Genomic DNA, 17,026 nt, shown 5'->3' on the forward strand with positions numbered 1-17,026 from the left:
ATATAAGGAAATATAAAAAAAAAATTGTATTAGGAAGCAGTGGAGTACATTAAGTCCATAATCTGGGGAAAAGCTAAATGTATTTTTTTGAAGAGTGAAATGATTTGATCATTAATATTTTACTACTGTATGTAGTTTAAAATTGTTTTGGGTGGTCAGGGAGAGAGAACTTTTTTAAAATATGGAAAAGTAGAAAAAATAATCTTATTTTTACCGCGTTTAACATCTTAGAAGTTCCCTTCCTCTCCATAAAAACAAAAAACAAAATACAAAACAAAAAAAACCACACAACTTTATGAAGGTATAATTTATGTATGGTAAAATACACTCATTTCTTAAGTGTACATTTTGAAGTATTTTGACAAATGTATACACCCACATATCTAGTACCTCAGTGGATATAGAACATTCTGTCACTCCAGAAAGTTCTGTGTAATCTGTCTTAGTCAGTTTTAACCTCACCCCCAGTGTCAGGCAAGCACCAATTTGCTTTCTGTACCTAGAATTTGATTCTTTTCTTTTTTCTTTTCTTTTCTTTTCTTTTCTTTTCTTTTCTTTTCTTTTCTTTTCTTTTCTTTTCTTTTCTTTTCTTTTCTTTTCTTTTGAATTTCACATTAGTGGAGTCATAGAGTGTTATTCCTCAGTGTCTGACTTCATCACTAGCTTTTTGAGGTTTGTCCATGTGTTTGGTGTACCAGTAATTCATCCCTGTTTCTGAGTAGTGTTCTGTTTTAGGACTATATCATGATTTGTTCATCTCGTTGGACATTTGGGTTTCCAAATTTTGGCTATAATAAAGTTGCTGTGAACAATCCTGTGCAAGACTGTGAATATTTCTTTTCCTTTTTCTTGGGTGAATACCTAGAAGTAGAATTGCTGGATTGTATGGCAATTATAGGTTCAGCTTTATAAGAAATTGTCAAACTTTTTTCTAAGTGGTTGTCCTGTTTTATATTTTCACCAGTTACGGATAGGAGTTCCATTTCTCTGCGTCCTTGCCTACCCTTGATACTGTTCGGCAGTTCAGTACTAGTCCTCTAACGGGTAGGGTTTTAATTTGCATTGCCCTGATAAATGATGTTGAAGTTTTAATGTGCATTTCCCTGCTAAATGATATTGAGCAACTTTTTCATGTACTTATCAGGTGTTTAGCTTCTGTGAAGTATCTTTTTCAAATCTTGTGCCCATTGAAAATAATTACATTATTGTCCATTGAATTGTATGCATTGTAAAATATTTTCTGGATTAAGTCCTTTCTCAGATGTATGTACTGTGAATATTTTCTCCTAGTCTATAGCTTGGCTCTTCATTTTCTTACTATCTTTTGAAGAGCAAACATCCTAAGTTTTGATCAAGTCCTTTGATGGTCCATGGTGTTTGTTTCTGAGAAATTTTTGCCTCTTCTAAGGTGGTGAAAATTTTCTCCTGTGTTCTTCTAAATATTTTACAGTTTTAGCTTGTATGCTTTGGTCTGTGATGTATTCCAAGTTAATTTTTGTGTTAGGGCATAAGGTAAGGTTGGTATTCATTTTTTTTCTGTATAGATAGCAAGTTGTTGAAAGGCTGCCCATTCTTCATTGAATTACCTTGGCATCTTTGTTGAAAATCAGTTAGCCATATAAGCATGGATATATTTCTGTACTCTGTTCCATTCCACTGATGTATATTCCATGATTGTTATGGTCAACCACACTGATTACTGTAGCTTTATATTAAGTCCTGTAATCAGGTCATAAAAATCCTCCAACTTTGTTTTTCCTTTTCAAAATGGTTTTTGGCTTAAGTAGGTTCTTCATATTTCCATATAGATTTTAGAGTCAGCTTTGTCAGTTGTTATACGAAAGCTTGCTGAGATTATGGTTTTATTGCTTTGACTCTATAGATAAGTTTAGAGAAAATTACCGTGTCGACAGTATTGAATCTTCTAATCCAAGAGTCAGCAAACGTTCTGTAAAGGGCTAGGTGGTAAATATTTTAAGCTTGGCAGCTAGAACCCAAGAACCATAAGAACTGTGTTGCTCAAAAACTGTGGCATTTCTCACGACTGTTTCATGCAGTAAATTAATTTATGCATTGTATATTACTGTATTATTTATTTTTTTCCCTACAGTATGATTGCACAGTTGCCAAGCTGTGTTTTTTGTCTTTCTCATGCTTGGGCAGTTCTGCTGGTGATTTTTTGATTCTTTTACCACTGAATCTCAGGTTTATTTTCCCCTCCTAGCCACAGTTAAAGGGCTTGGGGTCTCCTGTTCTACCCATTTTTCTTTGACCTGAGGGAATGGCGGGAGGGGTGATGAACCGTGAGAAGCGCAGCGAATGCTCCCTGCGCTCTGCTCTCTCTCTTCTCCTGGGTGGTTCTCACCATGCGACTGAGGAGGGCTCTGTTCGTTCCTAACCTCAGATCAGGTCCCTGTTTCCCAACTCAGGGCAGCCCTGTAATTGCCAGTTGGACCAGCAGAGAGCCCCACCGCTCACTTCTCTCATCCGTTTCTTCCCAGCTGCTGTTTCTACTCCCTTCTAACCAAAGGAGGCAAAAAAGATAAGGCTGTCCGTGCAGATTGCTGTTCTCCAGGTTTGGAATGTTGTGGGAATTGTGAGGAATCTCTTGCCTTCCATTGTGATGGTTGGAGCCGCCTTGGTGCTGAGTCTCTATCTACTTCTCAGTTGTCTATGGTTTTCTCGTGCCCGTGACCACTAGTGCTTCAAGTTTACGATTCTTTTCTTCTTTGGCTGTTTTACAGATTTTTTTTTTCCTTTTTCTTTTTCCTTAGCTTTTTTCAGTTGTATTAGCTTTTACTATTTTACACGTTTTAAAAAATCGTGTTTTCTTATGCACTGGGGAGGATATTGTGTAACTGAATTGCAGCTCACCACCTTAGCCCAGAAGTATTTTGCTTGGCTTTCCATTCCCACTGCCTTTGGAAATCCCTACTGCTAATTTTCTTTTGTCTACCTTATCAGTTGAGGGTTTTCATTAAAATATAGAATGCTTCTCTGAAGTACTGTACTGTATCTTGTCAAGTTGAAACTGATTATTGTATGTAATTTAGGGCAAAATCCGGAACTTTGCAACTGTGACGGTCACAGAAAATAGCTCCTGTTGCTGCCCAAATACTGTTGTACGTAAACCTATAGCTATGGATTTTACTAAGAGGAATAAAATTAGACACTGAGTTTAATAATCCTGTTGACTACAGGAAAGGAGGGAATGCCCTTACTTAGGGGAGTTTGGCTCACTTTTTCTTGTTCAGTGTCCCACAAATTGTCTAATTGTGGAGGAAATGGCCATCTCCATCAGGTGCAGTTAAGGAAAGTAATTTGACTGATTGACCTCTTTCCACTTAGGGAATGTTGTGATGTAGACTGTCCTATAGTGTTAGTTTTAATACAATAACTTCCTTCCTCCCTGTTTCTCACGTTAGCTGAAGACCATCTGCAGCATTAGGGTACGCGTAAAATATCCATGCTTCTTGCTTCACCAGTTTTGCTTACCCAGCTAATAAATCCAGACATCTAGAGAGGTTTAGGTTGACCAGATGGGTCATTCACCATTGTTGGCAGCATCTTTTGGAACTTAAAAAAGAAAAGCAGCTTTATTATAAAGAAGGTTTTTGAGATTGGAAATGTATTTTTCTTTTGTGTCTGATCTCCATATGGGGAGGGGAGGGGTATGGCCTGGTGCTGTGTCCTAAACGTTGGTCATATAATACAAAACGTTCTGAAGTTAAGAATTTATTTTGTTTTCTGATTAAAAATTAAGACGCACTCACTATAGAAAACTTGACCAATGCTGAAAAGAATAAAGTCAACCATAATCCTACCCCTACAGATTAGTATTCTTCAAGATTGTAAATATTTACACTTAGTTTTATCTTCTGAACATATTTTATAGTGTTGAACTTGTATTCATACAATTCCGCACCTTTCTTTTTATCCCGGGGTTTCTCCGCAATGGCGCTGAATTTTAGGCCAGTCAGTTCTTCGTTGTGGGGGCACTGCAGGATGTTAGCACCCCTGACCCCTACCCACTAGATGCCAGTAGCATCTCCCTTCAAGTTGTAACACTTGTCTTCAGATAGCGCCAAATGTCCCCTGGGAGGTAAAATTGCCCCAGGTTGATAACAACAGTGTCATACTTACTGTTGCAAAATAAGCACTTCTGTATGCTATTATAAGCTGCTTTAAGTATAAGTTTCAGTGGCTGAATAATATTCCACTGTATGTATAATCCTCAGTCTTACATTGGGAGTGTGACTGTGGCTGTTCTTAGTACCCATAGCTTAGCAAAATTATTTTATGACTAGGTAGATATATCCTATAATTTATAGGTTGTGGTATTTTTAAAAAATATTTATTATTGGGGCGCCTGGGTGGTGCAGTTGGTTAAGCGTCCGACTTCAGCCAAGTCACGATCTCGCGGTCCGTGAGTTTGAGCCCCGCGTCGGGCTCTGGGCTGATGGCTCGGAGCCTGGAGCCTGTTTCCGATTCTGTGTCTCCCTCTCTCTCTGCCCCTCCCCCGTTCATGCTCTGTCTCTCTCTGTCCCAAAAATCAATAAAAAACATTGAAAAAAAAAATTAAAAAAAAATATTTATTATTAAAAAATTTTCTTTAATGTTTATTTATTTTTGAGAGAGAGACAGAGAGGGAGAGGGGAAGGGCCAGAGAGAAAGGGAGACAAAGAATCTGAAGCAGGCTCCAGGCTCCATGCTGTCAGCACAGAGCCAGTGCAGGGCTCAAACTCATGAACCACGAGATCGTGACCTGAGCCGAGGCTCAGGATCATGACTGAGCCACCCAGGCGCCTGGAAATGTTTCTTTATTTATTTTGAGAGAGAGAGAGACAGAGAGAGAGAAAATGAGCAGAAGAGGGGCAGAGAGAATCCCAAGCAGGCTCTGTGCTGTCATCACAGAGCCCGATGTGGTGCTTGATCTCACTACTGTGAGATCATGACCTGAGCTGAAATCAAGAGTTGGACGCTTAACTGAGTGAGCCACCCAGGTGCCCTGGTAGGGGTATATATTTTTTTTAATTGTAAAACACACATAACATAAAATTTACCATCTTAACTATTTTTTTAAATGCCTTATTTATTTACTCTTGAGACAGCACGCGAGCAGGGGAGGGGCAGAGAGAAGGGGACAAAGGATCTGGAGTGGGCTCTGCCCTGACAGCCCAGAGCCTGATGGTGGGTCTCGAACTTGTGAACCACAAGATCATGACCTGAGCTGAAGTTGGACGTTTAGCCAACTGAGCCACCCAAGCGCCCCCACCGTCTTAACTATTTTTAAGTGTACAGTTCAGTAGTGTTAAGTGCATTTACGTTGTTTTGCAACAAATCTTCATCCTGCTAGGTATTTTTACTAGTAGATTGCTATAAGTAGTGATTTCTGTTTTTTTTATTTTTGTTAAAAAAACTTTGCCTTTAGGTACACTTGTTTTGTTATAGAACATGGGAAGTAACGTTTTTTTTTTTTAAGTATTGCAAATATTAAGTAATTGAACTATGAATTAAGTTCCAACTTAATTGACATAATTTATTTTTAGAAACTGTTTTATGTAATGTTATAGATACCACTATTTGGAATCATGTCATCAGATTCTGCAGATCCTTTCTACTGGATGAGAGTTATTCTTGCATCCAACAGAGGTATGGACTTCTGCTTTTGCCTCCATGCTCGTTAGTACCAACATCAGATAGATGGGACAATGTGGAAACAACTATTTTGTTGTCTACAGGGGTGGGGAGCATATGGTAAAAGAAACTCATTGCCTAAGAGAAGAGACCAACACATAAATACTTACAAAACTCCATGTATTGTAATAATAGAAGTATGTATGGAGTGTAGATGTACAACGGAGAACAGAGGGATAGTGCCGGCTGGAGCTTTGGTTCTCCATCCTTTTATGGGTCATGTTTCCTTTGAGAATCTAATTAAATTTAAGTATACTCTCCTGAGAAAAATTCGTATACACCAACACACACATGTTTTGCATAAAATCTCAGGAGATTCACAGACCATCCAAAGTCTGCCCTTGGGTTTTGTGTGGGACTCAATGACCCTGATCTACAGTGTCAGAGAGCAGACAGTGCTGGAATGGCATTTGAATTGGAACTTAGTGTGTGGATTCATGGGAGAGGGAAGCCTGAGCTAACAGCACATGTGTGTAAGGCAGTGGCTAAAGAGATAGGTAGGGGCTGGATTATGAAGGGTTTTGTTGGTAATTTTTTTAGATTAAAATAGTAATATTGGTTAATTATTTTAAAATGCACCAGAATTTGTATAGTTAAAAAAATTTTTTTTAAACGTTTATTCTTTTTTGAGAGAGAGCATGCATAAGCGGGGGAGGGGCAGAGAGAGAGGGAGACAGAGAAGCAGAAGCAGGCTCCACTCTGTCAGCGCAAAGCCTGATGTGGGGCTCGAACCCGTGAACCGTGAGATTATGACCTGAGCCAAAGTCAGATGTTCCACCAAGCCATCCAGGCGCCCCAAAATTTGAATATGGTTTTATATAAAGCTGAAAATGAAAGTCTTGCATGTCAAGGTTGACTCCTGGGAAGGTAATGGATTGGTGAATATCTATCCAGACCTTTTCTCTGCATATACACTCACATATGTAAATTTATATTTAGTTAACCCTTGAACAACATGGGTTTGAACCATGTGGGTCTACTTCTACATGGATTTTTTTTGGTAAATACAGTGCAGTGCTGTAAATTTGTTTTCTGTTCCTTATGACAGTCTTCATAACATTTTCTTTTCTCTAGCTTATTTAATTATAAAAACACAGTATATGATACATATAAAATATGTTTTTTTTTATTTTTTTATAAATTTTTTTTTTTTAACGTTTTATTTATTTTTGAGACAGAGAGAGACATAGCATGAACGGGGGAGGGGCAGAGAGAGAGGGAGACACAGAATCGGAAACAGGCTCCAGACTCTGAGCCATCAGCCCAGAGCCCGACGCGGGGCTCGAACTCACGGACTGCTAGATGGTGACCTGAGCCGAAGTCGGACGCTTAACCGACTGAGCCACCCAGGCGCCCCGATATAAAATATGTTTTAATTGACTGTTGATGTTATTGATAAGGCTTTCAGTCAACAGTAGGCTATTAAGTTTTTGGGCAGTCAGAAGTTATATGTGGATTTTTGACTGTGTGGGGCGTCAGTGTCTCTAACCCCTACATTGTTCAAGGGCCAACTGTACTTTTTCTTTTAAGCTAAAAATAAGATAAACTATGTCACTATTCTATTACTTTAGCGTGTTGATTTAGTATTTTGGACGAGGTATTTCATTTAATGGCCATATACCATTCCATTAGATGGATATGCCATGATTTTTTTCAAATTATTCAGGTATTTATTGAGTTCTTAACTGTGTGCCAAACTTTGTGCCAGGTGCCGAGATTAGAGATGTGGTCACGACAATGTCCCTGTTGTCATGGAGTTTATAGTACGCTGTTTGGGGACGTAGCTTCTACATGAAGTGTATTTCGGGCGAGGGGAGAGACATTTGAGCAGAGACCTACAGGACATGATATGGAAGGCCATGTGAAGATCGGGGAAGGAACATTCTAGGGAATAGCGTGTGCCAAGGCCCTGAGATGGGGGTGTGTTTAATGTGTTCAAGGAACGATGAGGAGTCACTGTGGCTGGAAGAAAATAAGGAAAGGAGTAATGTGGTTGCAGATGAGTCCAAGAGCCAGATTATAAATGGCTTTGTAGACAAATGAAGGAGTGTTTCAAGTGTGATTCCAGGCCACTAGGGTCCTCTTGAGTCTCACATTTAGTGTTTTCCCTTATTTTGTATCATAACTGGTGTTACCTTGACACAATCACTGTTATGCTCTGTCCTGTAATTTTTTAATACAATTGATTTCTAGGAGTTTAACTGTTTGCAAGATACATACACCTACATTTTTGATAGATAGTGCTAAATTATCTTCCAAACGATTTGTATTTTGTGCACTCAGCAGTTGTATATGAGAATGACATCTTGGTCTTTGGAAGTTGGACATGTAAAAATTGGTATCTGTTACGTAATTTGTATTTCTTTATGTATTGGTGACCTTGAACATCATTTTATATTTTTATTGAAGATTTGAATTTTTTCTGAGTGGACTTGTTTAAAGTAAGAGAAAATTTACTAGTTCAAACACAAAAATGGAATTTATTAGAAGGATAACTGTTTTATTTTTTGGAATCCAGAGGAGGTAAAAGAACTAAGCCTGGCCGGGGAGAGAGACTCAGCAGCAGAGACTGGGAACCTTCTTTTGGGGAATTAGCGCCCCAGATTCCTGGTTCTTTGGTTCGTAGCTCAAAATTCCAAACTCCAACATTATACCATGCTCTGTCAGCTTTGGTTAGAGTTTCAGGGTTATGTAGTTGAGATGTGGGTGCTGGGGTCCCTCCTGTACTGTCAGTATTTCCTGAGAAAGAGCATCGTTGGGAGCAGCCATACTGTGTTTCTCTTTGTCCTTTTTAAAATTTTTTTCTGTTGGCTTGTTCCTTTTTAATTGATTTGTAAGAACCCTTTGCATATTGGAGATATTTGTCATTTGTGTTTGAATATTTTTTTAACTTTTCTGCCTTTTTTTTTTTCTTTCAACTTTTACGCAGTGTTTTGCCACATGGATTTTTCATGGCTATATCTAACCAGGGGGTCTGATTTTTTTTATTGTGGGTTCTAGGTTTTTTTGTCAGGCTTAGGAAAGCTTTTTCCTTTCCAAGATGACAAGTATACTCACTTCTAGTCTTTTTGTTATTTGTCTCTTATGGTCACATTTTCTATACATCAGGCCTTTATTTTGAAATAAGTCATGAGGTAAGAAATGCAGGCATGATTTTTTATAGATGGCCAGTCACCTGGTAAGGTCCATTTGTCCTTTTCCCTACTGATTTGAGGTGCCATATTTCCTGTGTGAAATTGTCATCAAAGTTTGACTGGATTTATTTTGGACTGCATCCTTTTGACAGTTACAGATTTTTGTGATTTGACTTAAAAAAAAATGTTTACCTTCCTACCTATTTCTCTACCTAGTGGTTTTAACAGCAGGGAATGTTGTTACCTTTTACTGTTGAAGAAGTATTTGAGAAGACATAAAGAATCTTTCTAGAATGGGATCTTTTCTCATATTAAGGGTACCTTTTGAGGATTTATAAAAGCCAGGATTTAAGGTAACAAAACAAAACAAAACCTATTCTTGGTGCTGTAGAATTATTTAGTTCTACATGTTATCTTACACACTGGGCGTATTTGGTTTTCTTATTTTTCACTGTAAGTACAAAACGTGTTTTCTGTAAAGAAAAACTGAAAAAAAATCAAGAGAGGCAAGAAGAAGGAGATAAAAATTATCTATAATCTCACTGGGTAAAAATAAATCATATCTTAGCAACCATATCAGGAAACTATTTTTCCACTTAAGTATTAACTGAAACCAAACTGTAATACTATTTTCCAGATGTTTTTTTGCTACCCAGTAGGTCACAAACATTTTTCATGCCACTAAATATTCTACAACATTGATTTAGATGACACTTTATGTAATTTTAGATTTTGAATTAGAAGAGTCACAAATACTCTTTTTTTTAAAGTTTTTTTATTGTTTTTTTTTTTTTAATGTGTATTTCTTTTTGAGACAGAGAGAGGGGGAGGGAGGAAGGGAGGGACAGACAGACAGAGAGACAGAGAATGACTTGGGGGGCTAGGTCAGAGAGAGAGAGGGAGACACAGAACCCAAAGCAGGCTCCAGGCTCTGAGCTGTCAGCACAGAGCCTGACATGGGGCTTGAACTCATGAACTGTAAGATCTGACCTGAGCTAAAGTCGGACCCTCAGCCGACTGAGCCACCCAGGTACCCTAGCCTTTTTTTTTTTTTTTTAAGTTTATTTTAAGAGAGAAAGAGTGCACATGTGCACATGTTCGTGTAGGGGAGGGGCAGAGACAGGGAGAAAGAATCTCCAGCTGGCTCTGTGCTACTGAGACCCACATGGGGGGTTGAACTCACCAACCATGAGATCATGACCTGAGCCAAAATCCAGAGTCAGTCACTTAAATGACTGAGCCACCCAGGTGCCCCAGAGTCACAAATATTCTTAAATATCATTTTTTATTAATTTGGTATTTAATTTTCAGGCTTGGTATGTAACTTCTTATTTTGCATTAAAGTAAAACGTTCATTGTAAGTTTTAAAAATAATGGTTTGAGGGGCGCCTGGGTGGCTTAGTCAGTTGAGTATCTGACTTCGGCTCAGGTCATGATCTCATAGTTTGTGAGTTCGTGCCCCGTGTCTCGGGCTCTGTGCTGACAGCTCGGAGCCTGGAGCCTGCTTCGGATTCTGTGTCTCCCTCTCTCCGCCCCTTGCCTGCTCATGTTCTGTCTGTCTCTGTCTCTCAAAGATGAATAAACGTTTAAAAAAAAAATAAATAAATAAATAAAATAAAAAATAAATAAATCTTCCAAGATTTCTTTCACATTTTAAGTTTAGACTTTACAGAAATTTACATTTTTATGGTATAGTAATTTTATTTCAGTCAATTGTTGCAAGGTTGTGTTAATAAATGAGAGGTTTTTTTTGTTTTTTTGGTTTTTGGCAGTTAATGTTTAAAGGATGAAAATCTGCCTGTTAACATTTGAGCGTGTATTTCAATAGACATAATTAAGGACTGCATCACTTTTAAATTAATCTGCATTGAGTATAGTAAAGATTATTTGCTTCCTTCTTTCTCCTTTGCAGGAACTTTAATGGAATTGGGTATCTCCCCGATTGTAACATCTGGTTTGATTATGCAGCTGCTGGCTGGAGCCAAAATCATTGAAGTTGGAGACACACCCAAAGACAGAGCTCTGTTCAATGGAGCCCAGAAACGTGAGCTATTAATAAAATTAGAGTCTTTACCAAATTTGAGAATTTTGTGGTAAAGATATTTTTCTAGTCTTTTTTTGTCTTTGGTTGTAAGCATGTACTCCTTTCCCCCCAATTTTCATCAGTATTTGGTATGATCATTACCATTGGGCAAGCCATTGTGTATGTCATGACGGGCATGTATGGGGACCCTGCTGAAATGGGTGCTGGCATCTGTCTCCTTATCATTATTCAGGTAAGAAAGCCAATTTTTCATTTGCAGATAACAAAGCAGTTTGATTTCTTTTTTCTTTTTTAGCACTTCTTTAGATGACTGAACATTAATTTTCTTACTTTTGTATTATCTAATTATAAGATTTTGATTATTGAAGTGACCCATGTAAATTGTATTGATGTAAAAACTAAAATTTATTATGATAGCCTCATAGCTGCATTGGATAAAGAATTACGGATCAACTGTATTTCACTGTTTCTTAGATGCACATTTTTTACTTTCTGATGTCTCTGAAGCCAGGATGTTTTCTCAGAGCTGATGGTACCTCATGGTTGCTGTCAGGCAGGCAGCAGTGGTGATGGTAATCATCGCCTGCGTGTGTGCGTCCTCTGGTTGGGGCTGTTCACATGGTCGTTACATCAGTTGCGTGCATCGTTGATGTAACATGTTTTTGAGTTTAGTTGCTGTTTAAAATGTCTTCAAAAGCCTATGATTTATTATGGAACAGTCACTATGGGCACAAAGGCACAGAGCAAGCTAGATGATAAAATCTGTGGTTAGGTGTAAAGTAACTTTTCTTATAAGTAGAAAATAAAAATTTTGATAAGCTATTGTGGCATAGTTTAATTGACAGTATTTTTTTCTCTTAGTGGTACACAGAATAATGGCATTACAAATAACATCTCAGCAGTAAAATACATGAGCCCACATATATATATTCCCTGGATTTTTAAAATAAACCCTTTGGTACTGAATTTTTATTTTTATTTTTTACTTTTTGGAATTGAATTGTTAAAGGCCAACGATAATTTTCCTTCTAAATATCTTAAAGTGTGTCAAATTTAGAAGATATTTCTCTAATGTGCAGTCCTTAAAAATCATTTAGATAAGCTACTCACGAATGGATTGTACTTTTCTAGAATAATTACGGGATTTTGAAAAGAAGTTTGAGAAGCTAAAAATAGCATTTGGAGTCTTGATTATTTTGGAAATGCCTCTTCTTGCTCTCTCTATGGAATTAGTATTCATTAGGAACATTTTTTTTTTAAAGGACACCATTTGCGTTCCTCTGTTTTCTTTATTTTTTCTTTTTTTTTTTTTTTTTAGTTTATTTATTTTGAGAGCGAGAGATTGAGAGAACCAGTGGGGGAAGGGCAGAGAGAGAGAGGAGGACAGAAGATCCGAAGTAGGCTCTGTGCTGACAACAGAGAGCCTGATGCAGGGATCAAACTCATAAACTGTGAAATCATGACTTGAGCTGAAGTTGGATGCTTAACCAACTGAACCACTCAGGCATGCCTAGGAACATTTTTTAATGGCCAAAGGATCAAGGTTAGAAGTAAATAAAACTAAAATACCAACTTATTAATATATACATTGAGAAAGAGGATCATTTCAGACTGGCATGGTTGACCATTATTTTTTAATGAGAAACGTTACATAGAAGCAAATCAAAATAAGATCGTTTAGTAAGTCTGATTGAGAACAAGGAGAATTAGATTGTTCAAGTATATTTATTGGCATCATTAACAACAGGGAGGGATCTTCTCACTAGATGGAAATATCTTGTCTTTTGACCAGGGGAGGAAATTTTAATGGACTATCAGTGTCTTTGGTAGGTTTCTGAGCCCTAGTGAGCTCTCATTTGGTATAAGGTAGAATTTTTTAGAATGACGTTATCATTATTTCTCTGTTTTAAAAACACTTGGTTGGCAAATTTATAACCTTTGAGAATTAGAGGCAGAAGAGTTAGAATGGCTTGGGAGAGAAGATCCTCTCAAAAGTGATTTTGTTGTCAGTGGTCAGGATCTCTTCACATGCTTTTGGCATTGTTGAGAATACTGTTACATCACTCGTTGCCATCTTCCGTTTCTTTATGGCCTTTGCTTTATGCAATCCATAGTTGAGAATAACCCTGATTTTTACATGACAGTCATAATTGGTACCTAACTCTTAGAACATTATGCTCCAGTAAAAATTTTTCTAGTATTTTAGTAAAGCTATTTTTAGATTCTTTTTTTAAAAAATTTTTTTAAATGTTTATTATTGAGAGACAGACACAGAGCATGAGCAGGGAAGGGGTAGAGAGAGGGGGAGACACAGACTCTGAAGCAGGCTGTAGGCTCTGAGCTGTCAGTACAGAGCCCAATGCGGGGCTCGAACTCACAAATTGCGAGATCATGACCTGAGCCAAAGTCGGTTGCCTAACCAACTGAACCACCCAGGCGCCCCTGTTTTTAGATTCTTAAAAAAATTTTTTTTAACGTTTATTTATTTTTGAGACAGAGACAGAGCATGAACGGGGGAGGGGCAGAGAGAATCGGAAGCAGGCTCCAGGCTCTGAGCCATCAGCCCAGAGCCCGACGCGGGGCTCGAACTCACGGACCGCGAGATGGTGACCTGAGCTGAAGTCGATGCTTAACCGACTGAGCCACCCAGGCGCCCCTTAAAAATTTTTTTAAAAATGTTTCTGTTTATTTTTGAGAGCAGAGCACAAGTTGGGGAGGGGCAGAAAGAGACTGAGACACAGAATCTGAAGCAGGCTCCAGGCTCTGAGCTGTCAGCACAGAGCCTGATGTAGGGCTCGAACCCAGGAACTGCGAGATCATGACATGAGCTGAAGTGGGATGCTTAACTGACTGAGCCACCCAAGCACCCTAGGATACTTTTGGATTCTTAACCTCATCTGACCAGTTCTAGGTTGAAGTAACTTCTGTGGAGTCATTATGAATTTGAATTTGAGATAAAATGGAGTTAAGCTATTTTAGTTTTTTTTTCCAGTATCAGAAGTCAAGGAATAGTAACATTCCAGGAGTGAATACATGGATATATACTTTTTTTAACATAAATTCTGAGATTGAGTCTTCCGGTGTTAATGTAGAGAGAAATTTGTCTTGTTTGATCATAGATGGTAGTGCGTCTTTTAAGGCATTGCTAGCATTGCAAATGTGTGGATATGCTGAGGAGATATGATTGGAGCAGTGTGGTTCACCTAGAAGCAGATTTTGAAAACTGTTTGCATGCAGTTGTGTAAGGTGTTTCTCACCTTAATTATTCTTATTTCATTCACGGTCATGTCTTTAGTGAGTTTTGAAATCTAAGTAGCGGCTCTCGGTTAAAATAAAAGAATAGAAACCGTCAGTGTGCATGGCACATAGGAAAGGGAAGTGTTTCATCACACTAAATGTGTGTGCCTGTGTGTGTGCATGTGCACATGCATGAGCAGAGTTGAAATGTAGAGTTATTTTTAAAGTCTACTTTATTTGTAAAGTCTACGGTAGAGACTTACACATATGGTGCATTCTGCGAGAGCATGCACGTAGCGCTCACTTTCTGTCACCGTTCTAGTCAGTGAGGTGCTGTAACTTCCTGGTTTCTCATCACCCTCAGAGGCATACTTATACTTTTTACGATCTTTATCTTACTCCTTTGATTATAGAAACTGTCTCTCATTTAGGATTCTCTAGAATTCCTTTCTCCAGTTAGAAAAATAAGAGTTTGATTTTCACCGGATACATGTGGAATCACTCTGTAGTCTGATGGTCATTGGTCTGAACGGTGGGTTTGGAGAATTAAAGGTGTTTCAGACTGACAGTGACTCTGGACAGGTCATTTAATCAGAAGCCCATGCTGAGACTTTTTGGTGGGCTGATACATTGTGGACAGCTCTTATTCCCTGCATTGTGTTGGGTTTCTGATTGCGAGTATTTATTTACTTATTACATAATTGTGGTCAAACTAAAAGCTCAGTAGTAAGTCCTAACTTCTCTTTTATCTTGTCAAAGTGGTAAACTTGGTTTTCAAACAGTAAAGGATTCATGAGCTCTCTTAGAAGTTTGAAGAATTGTACCTTTTTCCGGTCCTTTGAAAGGCAAACTAAAAGACTGTAAATAGACAATGTAGGCTGTGTCCAAGGACTGAAATGACAGTTAAGGAAAAAAAACCCTGCAGAAGGTAAGCATGCTTAAAATGGCGTATGTGTATGGTAGTTGTTTGCTCTCTCTCCTAACCGGGGATGTTGGGTAAACTGAGTAAATACTCGGGTGGGAGGCTTCAGAGCTGGGAAGAGTGGAAGTGGTATTTCCTCACTTATGTAGGATGGTGTTTTTAAAATGGGGACAGGTGTGAGGTTGGGGGCATAGAAGCATTTTTTTCTTCCCCTCTTGATCAGGTTACTGAAGTTCAGGGAAGGCGTCATGACTGCGGAGGTCACTTGCAAGGCTTTGGATTATTTTTAATTGATGCATGCTTTTACAGAAATGTCTTCTCCAAGAGGAACATTAAGAATTTTCAGTTTCACATGAACTAAAGTTAGTATGCTTTTATTTTTTAAGAAATGAGGAGCTTAAGAACCTGGCAAATCCTTGTCTTCACATTTACATTCAGTCTTTGCCACTGTATGTATAGAATGCATTTTTTACACAGTTATAATCTGTGCATATTAATTTGTGCTCTTTTTGACTTACTCTATATGTATTAGAGTTGATCCTTGAACAGTACAGGGGCTGGGGTGCTGACAATAAAGTAAGCTAGAGAAAAAATGTTACTGAGGTAATCGTAAGGAAGAGAATGCATTTATAGTGCTGCAGTGTATTTATATAAAAAAAAAAATCTGCGTATACATGGTCCTGTGTAGTTCAAACCCATGTTGTTCAAGGGTCAACTGTACGTATAACATCTATAAAGTATTACATACAGTAGCTTTAAAAAGGTGTCAACGTAGTGCACGTACTTCTCCTTTAATGGCAGTATACAATTGCACCTCATTACTATACCTTATTTCATTTGGTCTTTCACTTACTTGGAATGTTTTCAGTTTCTTGCTGTCCTAAATTCAACAACTTGAACATTTTTGTTCCAGGGTGCTTTTCAATAGGCCTTATGTAAACATTGTAAGAGAAACTATTCAGATGCTTTATAAATATGCTTTAAAGGTTGAAATGTCTGCTTTATAATGTAACGATATTTCCACCCCTCTGATTGGCAGAACTGACTTCTGTCTGAACTAAAGAGGGGTTAAAAAGATGCAGAGTAGTAACAGTGATACTGCAAAAGTTAGGTTTTAAATTTACAAATGCCCGTACTTTGAAAGTAGTCAATGGTGTTCATCTTCCCCTTTCTTGAGTTGATTCTTGCTTCAGCTTACTTGCATTTCTTTCCCCACAGTTGTTTGTTGCTGGTTTGATTGTGCTGCTGTTAGATGAGCTGCTACAGAAGGGTTACGGCTTGGGGTCTGGTATTTCCCTCTTTATTGCCACCAACATCTGTGAAACCATTGTCTGGAAGGCCTTTAGTCCCACTACTATTAACACTGGCAGAGGTACATTGCACAGTGTCTGCGACTGCACGAGTTTTGCTGGATGTGTGCTGGAAAGTAACCTGTCTCGGAGCAGGACATGCCTGTAGACATCCTGGTTTGCCCTCCCAGGGGACCACTGATGCTGATTGCTCAAGAGTTAAGCAGCAGAGATTTGTGGAGTATGAAATACTACTTCAAAAAGAACAATAACTAAATTTTAGCCTCTGCTCATTGAAAATTTCAGTGATTGCAAACAGCTTTTCAAAAATGTTTTTTGCTTAAGTCATTGCTGCCGAAGTCATTGATTTGACCGATTTCCGCATTCCCAGGGGGATAAAAAGGTAGTGGATTAAGATTTTTCAAATGAAAAAACTATTACATATTGTATGAGGGAGCACTAATACTTTTGCTGCTCTTCTACTTGGCTTTGTAATAGCAACTGAATTTTGAAGTGATTCGTTCTGTCTTTCCTTTTCCCCATTTCCATTTCTCTCAGATGCCATCCACGGTTCATAGTCGTTAACATCTAAACTGACCCCAGCCTTAGGAAAATAGCAGTGATGGTTTGTTAATATTCTTGGTAAAACAAATTTAAAAGCAAGCACGATAGAGTAACACATACCTTTTGATTCTGACATCTT

The 17,026-nt window shown here is 38.2% G+C and overlaps 1 protein-coding gene across 3 annotated transcripts in view; it reads left to right on the forward strand.

Moving 5' to 3' along the window:
- The window catches only part of SEC61A2 (SEC61 translocon subunit alpha 2), a 34,740-nt gene that overhangs the window by 4,004 nt on the left and 13,710 nt on the right, over window positions 1–17,026 (forward strand). For all 3 annotated transcript variants that reach the window (XM_042991043.1, XM_042991044.1, XM_042991045.1), the window contains 4 exons: window positions 5,574–5,652; window positions 10,744–10,875; window positions 10,998–11,107; window positions 16,253–16,406. In XM_042991043.1, coding sequence (XP_042846977.1) covers window positions 5,574–5,652; window positions 10,744–10,875; window positions 10,998–11,107; window positions 16,253–16,406 — 475 coding nt within the window. The remainder of the gene's footprint in view (window positions 1–5,573; window positions 5,653–10,743; window positions 10,876–10,997; window positions 11,108–16,252; window positions 16,407–17,026) is intronic.

The sequence above is a fragment of the Panthera tigris genome, chromosome B4 (genome assembly GCF_018350195.1).
Source record: "Panthera tigris isolate Pti1 chromosome B4, P.tigris_Pti1_mat1.1, whole genome shotgun sequence".
NCBI lineage: Eukaryota > Metazoa > Chordata > Mammalia > Carnivora > Felidae > Panthera > Panthera tigris.